The 14,217-nt window shown below is 36.3% G+C and overlaps 2 protein-coding genes across 2 annotated transcripts; both read left to right on the plus strand.

Moving 5' to 3' along the window:
- The first annotated feature begins 2,516 nt into the window (after positions 1-2,516).
- On the plus strand, positions 2,517-3,776 carry LOC149199067 (uncharacterized). Its single transcript, XM_089400452.1, has 3 exons — positions 2,517-3,302; positions 3,634-3,652; positions 3,766-3,776. Exons 1-3 carry the CDS (start codon positions 2,517-2,519, stop codon positions 3,774-3,776), a joined length of 816 nt encoding a protein of 271 aa, XP_089256578.1.
- A 6,603-nt stretch (positions 3,777-10,379) lies between these two features.
- Positions 10,380-13,716, plus strand: LOC149199068 (uncharacterized). Its single transcript, XM_089400453.1, has 4 exons — positions 10,380-11,570; positions 11,678-12,307; positions 12,413-12,976; positions 13,183-13,716. Exons 1-4 carry the CDS (start codon positions 10,548-10,550, stop codon positions 13,714-13,716), a joined length of 2,751 nt encoding a protein of 916 aa, XP_089256579.1. The 5' UTR covers positions 10,380-10,547.
- Positions 13,717-14,217: the final 501 nt, after the last annotated feature.

A 14,217-nucleotide genomic window follows, 5' to 3' on the forward strand; every position in this document is an offset into this window, starting at 1 on the left:
CCTATATTGGTGAGGCTGGTTGCTCCATTAATCAAAGCATTAGTGAGCACGTAGCTGACCTTAAACATAGGAGAACCAAGTCTTTCACTTTAGCAGAACATGCGGAAAAAACCAAACATCATGTTTGTATTGAGGAGGCTAGTGTTATTGCTAGTGTTTTGCAGTTCCATCATCGGAAGTTTAAGGAAGCCCTTGAGATTGAAAAAAGGCCAAGCAATCTCAATAGAGAGGGTGGCTTGAAGATCAGTTGTCGCTGGGTCCCAACACTCTCTTCCTAGTCGTTTTCTTCCCTTCCTCCCCTCCATCATTTATTGCTTGTTCCGTTTCCTTTGGCCTTTGTTCTTTATTGATTGATACATGTGGTTTTTTTATGCTTTTAGTTATATGCTAACAATTGTAGTTGATAAAAGAAATATAATTACTTTATTGTTGAAATCGTTATATGATAATATGTTAATTTAACAATTAGATAAACAATTAATTAAATATGAATTTTTTATATTATAGTTTTATTCTTTCTAACACTTGACTTATTCCAATATTTATATTTTATGTATATTTATTAATATATATATATATATATATATATATATATATATATAGATATATAATTTTATAAAATAGTTAAAAACTCAATGTAAATTTAATAATCAATTAAATGGGAGGCAGAGGTCAAGGAATAAATGGACTGCCAATCCACCACCAGATCGGGCTGCTCCAACTGGGCATCTCAACTAGTCTGAGCAATGGCTTCAAGATGAAGGCTAGCAATCTAGAGCTTAGCTTCCTCATCCAGATCTGGAGTTGTCTTGATGGCCTTGGTCCAGTCCAACTAACTGTTTCCCAGTCAAATTTAGCTGTTAGTCAATATAGTTGTTGCCTGGTCAGAAAGCTTTCCTCAAAGCTGCTAAGAATTCCCTAACTCAAAGAGAACCGAAGGAGCGGATTCCAGGTGTCCATCTTCCGTTTGTTCAGGGGACCACTGATAAGATTGCGAGGATTCTTAACAAGCATAATGTCCCCACGACCTTTACGCCCCTTAACACCATTCGTAAGTCCCTCAGATCAGTGAAGGATCCTATTGACCCTAAGGATATGAAAGGGGTATATATTATCCCTTGTTCCTGTGGAACCCCCTTATATTGGTGAGACTGGTTGCTCTATTAATCAAAGGATTAGTGAGCACACAGCTGACCTTAAAAATAGGAGAACCAAGTCTTCCGCTTTAGCAGAACATGTGGAAAAAACCAAACATCATGTTTGTATTGAGGAGGCTAGTGTTATTGCTAGAGTTTTGCAGTTCCATCATCGGAAATTTAGGGAAACCCTTGAGATTGAAAAAATGCCGAGCAATCTCAATAGAGAGGATGGCTTGAAGATCAGTTGTCGCTGGACACTCTCTTCCTAGTCGTTTTCTTCCCTTCCTCTCCTCCCTCGTTCATTGCTTGTTCTGTTTCCTTTGGCCTTTTTTCTTTATTGATTGATATATGTGGTTTTTTTTTATGCTTTTAGTGATATGCTAATAATTTTAGCTCATAAAAGAAATATAATTACGTTATTATTGAAATCGTTATATGATAATATGTTAATTTAACAATTAGATAAACAATTAATTAAATATGAATTTTTAATATTACAGTTTTATTCTTTCTAACACTTGACTTATTCCAATATTTATATTTTTATGTATATTTATTAAATAATTAATACCTTTTATAACTAAATTTTAATCTAATAATCATTTAAAATTAATTAATTTTAATATTTATATATATAAAATTTTATAAAATAGTTCAAAACTCTATGTAAATTTAATATTCAATTAAATTTAACTTATTTTTATGGCCCTGGTAAGTCCAATTAACTGTTTCCCGGTCAAATTTAGTTGTTAGTTAATATAGCCGTTTATTGGTCAAGAATTATAGCCATTGGAGGTCCCACTCTAGCTATTTAACATGCAAAGCTTGATCTGATTCTTCAACTTGTCTTAAGGATGAACCACACTGGTTGGTTCGAAACACGTCTACAAATGAAATATCATGTGATTTACGCCAAAAAATCTCTCATAAACTTGATATGGATCACAGAAGCCTCAATTCAACAATATAAAATATAATACTAAAATATTTGAGAGAGAAATTATAATACAATAACCTACCCATTACCACTCAAACCTTTAGTCATCATTAAAATTTACATCACGTCATCTTAAAAAAAAAGTCCACGTGTTCCATAATTAATAGATGATCATGTCCAATAGGCAGAATCCAGTGTTCTAATGGACTTTCCTTGACTTGTTACAGGTTTTTCAAAGCCCCAGTAAACAAAGAGGATATGGATAATTTTAGACAAAGACATAGATGGTATGTACAGGCAAATTAATACCCAGATGGGTATTTGTATTTTAGATGCCAATGGCCGTAAGAAAGCCCCTCTCTCCCGAAGATATCCAGATCATGCAGGTGAATATATGATTGAAATAATTTGTTTATTTTAAATTCGTTCTTCCCACAAACATGGATCTGATGATTAATGCCGTTGAAACAGTTGGAATAGAGGAGTCGGTAAAAGAAATTATCGATCTTTTGGAATGGGCAAGTGACAAAAATGCCATTGCAATTATGGTGCATGGATTCTGCGGAATAGGTAAGACCACCCTTGTAGATGCCGTCTTTTCGTTCACTGACATTCAAGGATGTAAATATTCTAAAGTTCAACTCTTCGAAAATATCGATTCAACGCCAAAGATAGTAGAGTTGCAGAGATTGATCTTAGAAGATTTGATGGAACTAGAGGAGACGGTTCCAGTTATTAGAAGTGGGCAGGATGGACAGCGAGAAGTGGGCAGGATGTTAGAGAAAGTGCCCGCGTTTACCTACATAGATAATGTTTTGGGGCAAGAGGAGCTTGGGCAGCTGCCCAAGCATATGAAAAAGGCCAAGAAGGTGAGGCTGCTTCTCACTGCACGTGATAGAGATGTGCGCAGAGCGTTAAAAGTGAAAACAATACCCTATGCTATGAAAGGCCTTCATCACACAGAAGCTATGCAGCTTTTGGGGAGAGAAATCTATGATTACGAGACACACTACGACAGGGAGGAGCAAATAAATTCTACCCAATTGAATAAGATTGTACAGTCATATGGTGGAATTCCAAAACTTTTGGAACTGGTAGGAGGATTCATACATGAAGAAGAGGATAAGAAAAAATCTTATAGAATATTGATGAAAGAGAAAGAAAAATGGGACACTGAAATTGGGAAAATTGAATCCTACCTCTTTGCATACGACTATCTCCCTGAGGTATGCAGAGATATCCAATTCTGGACATTTGCTCCTTTTTTAAAGGATGGTACTGGGACACAGTGGCAAATATTGTGGGAGAGATTGAGCTGCATATGCTGGAAAGTAGATCACTTGTCACCAGAGGCACAAATGGGGTTGTTGTTGTACACGATGTCATTTTGTCAATCGGTCTAAAAAAGACACAGGGAGTGAGATTCACATTCACCAGTGGAAAGCAAGTTGACGAGCTGCTAAATGAGAAGGTATCAAATCATGAAATTAATATTGTTCCATAATATGTCTCTGTCATTATGGTAATTACTCAATTCTGTTTAATTATATCATGCAGGAAATTCCAGAGATCAAAGGTATATGGCTGAGTGAAAATAATAAATATCTATTAGATATATTAGCATCAAAATTGGAGTCAATGTGCAGTTCGTTAAGAGTTCTTGCATTGGGAAACTTTATAAAAGTGCAGGACAGATGTAATCAAACATTTAAAAAGTTGGTTTTTTTACAAGCTGTAATTCTGTCGGGAATTTCTGGTTATTCCAAACAAAATACAGTGGAAAAATCCTCTGTTTTCACTGTTGAGAATTTTCTGATAAATTCTGAAACAACAAAAATATGAACATAGAGTAATACTCTGTTTTCTGATAATTCAAAAACACAAGAACAGAGCATAAAATAATACTCTACTTTGCCTCAGGATAAAAAACTGATAAAAATAATACTCTGTTTTTGACACAGAAAAATACTCTGTTTTTAACTCAGAAAAACAGAAAAATTCGTTCTCTAGAAACGGTGTTGCAGCAACACAGTTTTTTTTTCAGTTGCTGTAACTTGTGTTGCAGCAACGCTGTTCGTGGTGTTGCAGCAACGTAAATTTTTGACGTCAAGTATTTTTGAGTTACGGTGTAACAGCAACGGGGATTTTTGACGTCAAGTATTTTTCGACTTACGGTGTAATAGCAATAGGCAAAAAGAAACTTCTATTTATGAACGATAAACTAACTGATAAAATAAGTCTTCCTCACGTAGAGGGATCTTCACAAAATATTATGCTAAAGAGCATCCTCCTCTTGACAGAGGGATTACAATAGGAACGCTTCAGTTCCACAAAACAACTATCTCAGAAAATTTGAGCACTGCTGTGCAATACAAAAAAAACTCTCTTGTTCTACACTGTTGTGTGTTACAAAAGGACTTTCAATCTATATATATTTTTCTACACTGCTGTGTCTGCATTTTATAGTGTGGGAAAGGGTCTTCACCGCCTTAACTTGCTGATGAAGTTTCTGCTGCTCATAATGAATAGATCTGATATTTTGCTGTATTTTTTGAGTCGGTGGTGATGAAATCTATGGCTGATAAATGCTGCGTCGGCTCGAGGCTGGTTCTTTTCTCTTTCAGCCGTTCTTCTCATTAATACAGTTGTTGAAAAGTAATGGTGTTGCGCTGGATCTGATCTTCTTCCTTCTTGAAACACAAAAATAATTAAAGAGTGAAAAGATGGTAATGGCAGTGATTTAAAAGATCGGGAAAAAATGTGGGGCGTTGGATCACGACAAATGAATAAAGTAGTTGCTGCTGTTCTGTTCACTGCAGTTGAAATTATAATTTCAACACTCCCCTTTAATTTCAACTGCTGGGTTATCAGTCATACCCAGAAGTTTCCTTAAAAACTCAAAACTTTTCTGATCCAATGGCTTTGTCAGAATATTCGCAACCTGTTCCTGAGTCCTGCAATGTTGTAAAATGATTTCTCCATTGTTCACCAATTCTCTAATGTAGTGAAACTTTGTGTCTATGTGTTTTGTTCTCTTGTGGAATACAGAATTCTTGGATAATGCAATAGCTGAGCTATTGTCACAAAAAATAACTGTTGCTGTTGCCTGCTCCTGGCATAGACTTCTCAACATTCTCCTCATCCAAACTGCTTGACATGCTGCTGCTGTAGCTGCCACATACTCTGCTTCTGCGGTAGACAATGCCACAATTGGCTGTTTCTTGGAAGCCCATGAAATGGCTCCTGAACCTATGTGAAAAATGTAACAAGATGTGCTTTTCCGGTCATCTACACTTCCAGCCCAATCACTATCTGTGTATCCAACTAAAGCTGAACATTCTGAAACAATATAAAATATGCCATACCTTTTTGTACCTTTAACATACCTCAGAATTCTCTTTGCTGCCTGCCAATGTGTTTCTTTTGGCTTCTCCATGAATCTGGAAATTAAACTAATAGCATACATTATGTCTGGCCTAGTTGCAGTCAAATACATGGCGCTGCCAACTATGCTCTTGTACACACTAGGGTCGAAATCTTTGCTGCTGTCTTCTTTGCTGAGTTTTAATCCCATCACTGTGGGAGTGATTGCTGCCTTGTTGTCCTGCATGTTAAATCTTCTCAACACTTCATTTACATATTTTGCCTGTGAAATAAAAATTCCATTTTTATTTTGATCTACTTCTATTCCTAAGAAGTATCTCAGGAAACCCATGTCAGTCATCTCAAATTCTTCTTTCATGACTGATTTGAAATTTTCAATGAGGTAGTCATCATTACCTGTAAAAATCACATCATCAACATATAACACAACAATTAAAATTTTACAGTCTTTTTCTTTGATGTAAACAGTGGGTTCTCCCTCACACTTCTCAAATCCGTTTTCCAGTAGATAGGAATCTATCCTACTGTACCATGCTCTTGGCGCTTGCTTCAGCCCATAAAGAGCTTTCTTCAATCTGCAAACTTTGTGCTCTTGGCCTTTCTTCTCATAGCCTAGAGGTTGCTCAATGTAAACCTCTTCCATTAATACTCCATTCAAGAATGCTGACTTCACGTCCATTTGGTAAACTTTCCATTTGTTTTGTGCTGCTATGGACAACACTGTTCTTACTGTTTCCATTCTTGCAACCGGTGCAAAAGTCTCCTCATAATCTCTCCCATATTGCTGTTTGTATCCCTTGACAACAAGTCTTGCCTTATGCCTTTCTATCTTTCCTTCAGCATTACTCTTGGTCTTGTAGACCCATTTAACTCCAATGACTTCTTTACCTTTTGGTAGCTCAACTAAATCCCATGTCTTATTTCTTTCTATGGCATTCATCTCCTCATCCATAGCTTCTATCCATTTCTTATCTTTAATTGCATCTTTGAAATGAACAGGGTCATCAATGTGACAATACAAAGCAAACAGGGAATTCATTCCTTCATCATAAATATCACTTAAATTTATGAATTTCTTACCTCTTTCATTCGGTGTGCAAGTGCTTGTAGATGCACTTGAATTTCCTCCTTGTGGTGTGCTTGGAGAAGCACTCTCATTTCTCCTCAAGAGTGTCTCTTGCTGTTCTGTTGTTGGCGCTGCTGTTTGGGGATGTGTTTCGGCCAACTCCTCCTCATCATCATCATGAGACAAACAGTTTTTAACATTAACTGTTTTCTCTATGCTTCCATCCCAAGCTTCCTCTTCAATAAATTGAACATCTCTGCTCACAAAAAACTTCTTGGTGGATGGGATATACAACCTGTAAGCTTTGGATTCCTCACTGTATCCAATGAAAATACATTTCTCCCCTTTGCTGTCCAATTTATTCCTTAGCTGATCTGGAATGTGTGCATAAGCCACACAACCAAAAACTTTCATGTGGGTGACTCCTTGCTTTCTCCTACTCCATGCTTCTTCTGGCACTTTGTTCATCACTACTTTTGTAGGACATCTATTCAAAATATATACTGCACAGTGTACAGCTTCAGCCCAATAATCATTTGGCAAATGCTTTGCCTTCAACATGCTCCTCGCCATATCCATGATTGTTCTGTTTTTCCTTTCAGCAACTCCATTTTGCTGTGGGGTGTACCTTGCTGTAAATTGCTTATGAATTCCATTTTCTCTGCAAAAACGTAAAAATTCTTTGGAGATATATTCACCTCCTCTGTCAGTTCTCAAAACCTTGATACGTAGCCCACTTTGATTTTCTACAAGTGCTTTAAAATTTTGAAATTTTTCAAACACTTCACTCTTATTCTTCAGAAAATAAACCCAAGTCTTTCTAGTAAAGTCATCAATAAATGTTAGAAAATATTGGCTGCCTGCAAGTGATGGAGCTTGCATCGGTCCACATAAATCTGAATGGACAATTTCTAAAGGTGCTTTTGCCCTTATGCTTTTCCTAGTTGGAAAACTTTCTCTGTGTTGTTTTCCCAATATACAACCTTCACAAAGGCTGTCTGGCTTTGCTATCAATGGTAATCCTCTTACCATTCCTTTTCTACTCAACAAATTAAGACCTCCAAAGTTGAGATGTCCAAATCTCAAATGCCACAACCAATTTTCATCCTTTGGTATGCTTTGGAGAGCCTCTTGTGTCACTGCTGCAATTACTTCTTTATTTTTCAAATCTGCTCTTATTCTGAGAGGGAGCATCCTGTTCCTTGTCATCTTCACTTCAGCAATACAACGTTTGCTGGGTAATCTGTCCATGATGGTGCATACATCATTCTTAAAGAAAACATTGTAACCCTTCTGAACAAGCTGTCCAATACTCAAGAGATTACACTTCATTCCAGGAACATAATAGACATCTGCTATGGTTTTCTTTTCACCTTTCTTTGTAAATATTTTAACTTCTCCTTTTCCCATAACAAAAATTTTACTATCAGTCCCAAGTGTGACTTGTGATTGCACACTCTGATCTAAAACAGAAAACAGGGCTATGTTTCCTGTCATATGGTTGCTGCAACCAGAATCTAGAAACCATATATCTTCACTATTTGTTTCAGCCATATTACAAACTAACAACACATTATCTTGACTGATATTTTCCCTAGTGATATTTGCACTAGATCTATTACTCATATCATGCGCTTCTTCCTACATTCATTTGCATAGTGCCCATATTTTTTACAATAATAACATTGGACATTGGTTTTTTCATACCTTTGTCCTTGAGCATGATGATGTCCACTTTGCTGACTGCTGTCATGGCCTTGGTTCTGATTTGGATTGCTGCCTCTTCCTTGAACGTTTGCTGGACTGTTTCTTCCGCCTCTGTATTGGGTTCTGCCTCTTCCTCTCTTGTTTCCTCTGCCTTGACCTCTTCCTCTTCCAAATGACATCTGGGTCTTGAAGGCTTGCTCTAGAGATGAGTTTTCATTTCTACTCAACCTCTGCTCATGTGTTATCAATGATGCATGAAGCTCATCAACTGAAAAATTTGAGAGATCCTTTGTCTCTTCTATGGTGGTGACAATCACATCAAACTTTGAGAGTAGGCACCTCAATAGTTTCTCCACAATCCTCCTTTCTTCAAGAGTTTCTCCATGAGACCTTATCTGTGTGACCAAACCAATTGCTTGTGTAAAGAATGAGTCAATATTGTCTGACTCCTTCATACGCAGGTTCTCAAAATCTTTCCTCAGCAACTGTAGTTTTGCTGTCTTCACTTTTTCCATGCTTTGATAGGCTATCTTGAGAGTTTGCCATGCTTCTCTGGATGTCTTGGCTGCTGCTATCCTCGGAAACACACTCTCATGCACTGCTTGATATAAAAGTACAAAGGCTTTTGAGTCCTTCTTTTTATTGCTCTTCAACAACTCTTTCTCTGCCTGAGTTAATCCAATAAACTCTTCTTCATTTGCTGGTTCTTCAAATCCATATTCAACAAGTTCCCATAAATCTTGTAAGGCAAACACGGCTCTCATGGTTATTGCCCAGTAGTCATAATTTTTCCCATTGAACTGTGGGAGCTGGGTATTAAACATACCCACGCTGGTGCTAGCCATTCTTGTAATACTTGACTGTAAAAAAAAATCACTTAATTGTCTTCAGCAGCTACACAAAAAACTAATCTGAAAAATACCTTGACAGCGTTTTCGCTCTGCTGGATAATTTGCTGCAGCAACAAATCTTCTTTCAGCTTCTTTGATGTCTTCAAAGATCTTGGACAAGCTCTGATACCATGTCGGGAATTTCTGGTTATTCCAAACAAAATACAGTGGAAAAATCCTCTGTTTCCACTGTTGAGAAATTTTTGATAAATTTCGAAACAACAAAAATATGAACAGAGAGTAATACTCTGTTTTCTGATAATTCAAAAACAGAAGAAAAGAGCATAAAATAATACTCTACTTTGCCTCAGGATAAAAAACTGCTCAAAATAATACTCTGTTTTTGACACAGAAAAATACTCTGTTTTTAACTCAGAAAAACAGAAAAATTCGTTCTCTGGAAACGGTGTTGCAACAACACAGTTTTTTTTTCCAGTTGCTGTAACTTGTGTTGCAGCAACGCTGTTCGTGGTGTTGCAGCAACGTAAATTTTTGACGTCAAGTATTTTTGAGTTACGGTGTAACAGCAACGGGGATTTTTGACGTCAAGTATTTTTCGACTTACGGTGTAACAACAATAGGCAAAAAGAAACTTCTATTTATGAACGATAAACTAACTGATAAAATAAGTCTTCCTCACGTAGAGGGATCTTCACAAAATATTATGCTAAAGAGCATCTTCCTCTTGACAGAGGGATTACAACAGGAACGCTTCAGTTCCACAAAACAACTATCTCAGAAAATTTCAGCACTGCTGTGCAATACAAAAAAAACTCTCTTGTTCTACACTGCTGTGTGTTACAAAAGGACTTTCAATCTATCTATATTTTTCTACACTGCTGTGTCTGCATTTTATAGTGCGGGAAAGGGTCTTCACCGCCTTAACTTGCTGATGAAGTTTCTGCTGCTCATAATGAACAGATCTGATCTTTTGCTGTATTTTTTGAGTCGGTGGTGATGAAATCTATGGCTGATAAATGCTGCGTCGGCTCGAGGCTGGTTCTTTTCTCTTTCAGCCGTTCTGCTCATTAATACAGTTGTTGAAAAGTAATGGTGTAGCGCTGGATCTGATCTTCTTCCTTCTTGAAACACAAAAATAATTAAAGAGTGAAAAGATGGTAATGGCAGTAATTTAAAAGATCGGGAAAAAATGTGGGGCGCCGGATCACGACAAATGAATAAAGTAGCTGCTGCTGTTCTGTTCACTGCAGTTGAAATTATAATTTCAACAAATTCCCCATCTACCCTTTGATGTGTCCCAGTCAAAGGGATTGAAATATTTGAAGTACGAACCAAGGGATTTGAATTTCCACGAGGCAAGTCTCTTTTAAATATTTAGTCCAATATCTCTTTCCTCAATTTTCTTTGAAAAAATGAATTCGTGTGTGAGATAGTTTTATTAATTTTAATGGTTCAATTTGATTATGGTTGTCACAAATAATTTGCAGATTCCCTCGAGTGTTAGCTGCATGGAGTTTGATGGAAGGTCACATTCTCATGCCCTGGAAATCTCTTCCGGCGATCTTCAGCATCTCGGGAATTTGCGGATACTTAGATTGACCCACTTTGTAGCGTTGAAAAAATTGCCTGAAGACCTGGGTGATCTAGTAAGTGGTTTGCAAGAACTCACACTTTCATATTGCAGATCTATACAGGAGTTACCAGCCTCAATTTCAAAGCTCCAATCTTTAAGAGTAATCAGAATGGAGTACTGTTCGAGTATAATGCAATTGCCTGAAGATTTTGGATCATTGATTTCTCTGCAAAAACTCAATTTGCAGCGTTGCAAGAATCTAAAAGTGCTTCCTAGTAATTTTGAGAAACTCACAGCATTGAAATTATTGGATCTATCCTATTGCGAGAGGCTACTAGATCTCCCTCATGGTTTAGGAAACTTAACATCACTTGCTGAATTAGATTTGAAGGGATGCAGCCAATTAAGAAGTATTCCAGAAAGCATTGGAGAGCTGAAGTCTTTGGCCTCCTCAGTGGATATGTCTGGCTGTTCAAGCTTAAAAGAACTACCTAATGGGTTCTGCAACCTCTCCTTTATTACGTATCTTTCATTGACCGAGTGTAGCAATTTAAAGAAGCTTCCTGACAGGTTTCGGGAATTAGTAAATTTAAGCAGGCTGGATTTAAATGGGTGCAAAAACCTTGAAGATTTGTGTAACGACTTCCACTGCCTCGACTCCTTGAAAATTCTATACTTAAAAGGACTCCACAGTCTAAAACGACTCCCTGAATATTTTCACTGTCTTGCCTCATTGCAACAATTATTTGTAGATCATTGCTTCTTGTTGGAAGGGAAAGAGATGGACAAGGTGGTGAAGATAAAAACATTACAGTTGGTAAACATCCATCGAAGCGAAATGTTGGTGAAGAGATGGGGAGAAATTCAAAGAGAAGGCAATCCATTAGGGTCTTTTACAGTGTTGACAGGACAGGTTAACATAACATCCATCCATCCATATTGTATTTTATGTGAACTTTTAAAATGAATATAGATTGTGTATCTTTTTTTACTTTGTACTGATTTCAGATTTCTGTTCAGGATTTGTCGGAGGACCGGAAGGCGACTCTAGAAAAGGAGTTGTTAACAGAATTCGACAGCCTTCTCAGTAATGGAGAAGGAGAGCCATTCCATCTGTCTCACCATCTTTCTGCAGACTCCCTCTTTCTTGTCATCCTTGATTTGCATGCCAATTTTGGTTATGATTTCCCGTGGCCTTTATTTGAAGAAACGATAGATGAAATACAAACAAAATTTGAAATAATTTATCTGGGCCACAATTTTAATGAGTTGCCAATGAAAGTCAAGGGTAAAATTGTGGGCCATAGGGAACGGGACGATCGCACTGTTGATGTGTTCGGGAAAGTGTTCTCTGTGTTAGATGATCCGAACATTTATTTTGAAGATCCAGATGATCCGAACTTTTATTTTGAGATGAGAGCGAAGATGGCGGGAGACGAGAAGGGTGCTGAAGATTATCGTCCTTGCTGGAAACCTTTGACAAGGCGTGAAGTGGAGGAATTTTTATTGAGGAACTGTAGAAGTTACGAGAGGTTGAAGGAACTTGAAGCAAGAAGTGGAGAGAGTAATATAGAGTTGTTAAGAGAATTGTTTCCGACTGGAAAGGGGGAAAGCGCTCACATCTTTGGAAAGAATTATGCATCACAGAAGGTATTAAGTTCTGACTTTTGTTATATTTCTTTTTTAAAACAGAATTTACAAATTTCGCGTTACATTATTGACTTCTTTTTATTTTGTTGACATTGATAATTGTAGGGCGCTTCAAATGAAAACTCCAAACCTTGCAGCTGCGGAGTGGAAGAACTGAAAGGAAAAAGGATCTTCTTAGACATCAGGCCTCTTGACATGTGTTATGATATTCGTTTGGGGTCTTTGATGGAACTGTATAACACAAAGAAAGAGGCATTGAATTTAGAAGTTATATCAATTCCACTTGTGCAGCCAAATACAAATATAAAATTGGAGATGTTTGAGCAGTTCTCAGGAGATGCTCCGTGGTTGGTCCTTCAAAATCCATGGATGTTAAGCAGAGCAGTGAAGTATTTCCTCATTAAAGGGTGTCTACCGGACCAAGGATATGAATTATGGCGAGAGGAGAGTGGCATAATGTATATGAGTATAATCACAGTAATAGAACCAAATGGGAAAGTCTTTACAGCTGATAAACCTGTACTGCCTTTGCTAGATAGGTGGGGGCCAAAGGCTTATCCCTTTACCGTGGACAAAATTAAAGAATTAGAGGAGGAAGAGTGGTCTCAAATGGAGACTACGTCTACTTTAGAGCTTCTTTTCTACAATCAAGAAAGCGTATGGCATAAGGTGAGTAGTCCATCATTGTTTGTTTAAAGTTTGATAGATTAAAGGTTGTTTTGTTATATAATTTTTTTGGGGAGATGATAAATTAAAGATTAGTATTTAATTTATATTTGTTTTTTTAATATTGTTATTAAAAATAGTAAGTTAAAAAAATTTAAATAGATGATTTATTATTGTTTTAAGATTAATTTTTTTCCTTATTTTGAAAGGTGAAAGAGGTATTGCTTCAACAAAAAATGATATGTTTATTTGGTGGAGATGGCTCTAACAAAGGAATATCTATGAAAGAGTTTACATTTTTCTTAAGGAATGTGTTAATAGACTTTACTGATGACATTCATACAATTTATATCAATGGATATGACTTCAAAGAGAGAAAAAGATTAAAGCTCACCGATGCCACTTATGTTTATTATTGTCCACTGCAAAATCCTGAAATGCCAAAAGTTGAGATGGAGGAGATGCCTTTGTTAAATTTATTGGAACATGAGGCTATAAGATTTTGGACACACTTTTCTTCTTTAAAAGAAGAAGTGTCTAAAAGAGATGACAATGCCAAACTGAAAAAACTCTTTGACTCTATTGGTTATCACATTCCATGGATGATATTAATAGATAAAGATGGGGAAATAATTATAGAAAATGGGCAAGATATGGTTTCCCTATACACAAAGAGTATGGAAGAGAAAGCCAAGAGATTGATGCAAATCTTGATCAAGGGCTCCAAGGAGGACAAACAATGAGCTTTGTTTGAGTTAGAACAAAGATGATGTATTTAATGCTATGTATTAATATAAAGCAATTACATTTTATTTATTATTTTCAATATGTTTTCTCATTTTTATTTCACTATAATAATGTTCTTTCTCATTATTAATTTTTATTGTTGATTCAAAGATGTGTTGTCTTGAATTGTAGTGAGTTCAAAAGTATAAGAGAATCATAATCAAACACATTATTTCTTTGAAATAAGACATAAATCCAGTCAAGCAAAACCAAATACCATTAATCCCAAACTAATGCGTTTTCTTAATATTGTTATTAAAAATAATAAGTTAAAAACATTTAAATAGATGATTTATTATTGTTTTAAGATTAATTTTTTTCCTTATTTTGAAAGGTAAAAGAGGTATTGCTTCAACAAAAAATGATATGTTTATTTGGTGGAGATGGCTCTGAAAAAGAATATCTATGAAGGAGTTTACATTTTTCTTAAGGAACATATTAATAGAGTTTATTGATAA

Source organism: Pinus tabuliformis, chromosome 2_1, assembly GCF_031772625.1.
Source record: "Pinus tabuliformis cultivar Carrire ecotype Pingquan chromosome 2_1, CPIR1, whole genome shotgun sequence".
NCBI classification, from domain to species: domain Eukaryota; kingdom Viridiplantae; phylum Streptophyta; class Pinopsida; order Pinales; family Pinaceae; genus Pinus; species Pinus tabuliformis.

Bases quoted from the DNA above. Each gene is read 5' to 3' on its own strand.
- LOC149199068 (XM_089400453.1), top strand. From the start codon at position 10,548: ATGGTTGTCACAAATAATTTGCAGATTCCCTCGAGTGTTAGCTGCATG. The intron at 12,308-12,412 runs GTATTAAGTTCT...TGATAATTGTAG, and splicing joins AGAATTATGCATCACAGAAG to GGCGCTTCAAATGAAAACTC. The intron at 12,977-13,182 runs GTGAGTAGTCCA...TTATTTTGAAAG, and splicing joins AAGAAAGCGTATGGCATAAG to GTGAAAGAGGTATTGCTTCA.
- LOC149199067 (XM_089400452.1), top strand. From the start codon at position 2,517: ATGGATCTGATGATTAATGCCGTTGAAACAGTTGGAATAGAGGAGTCG.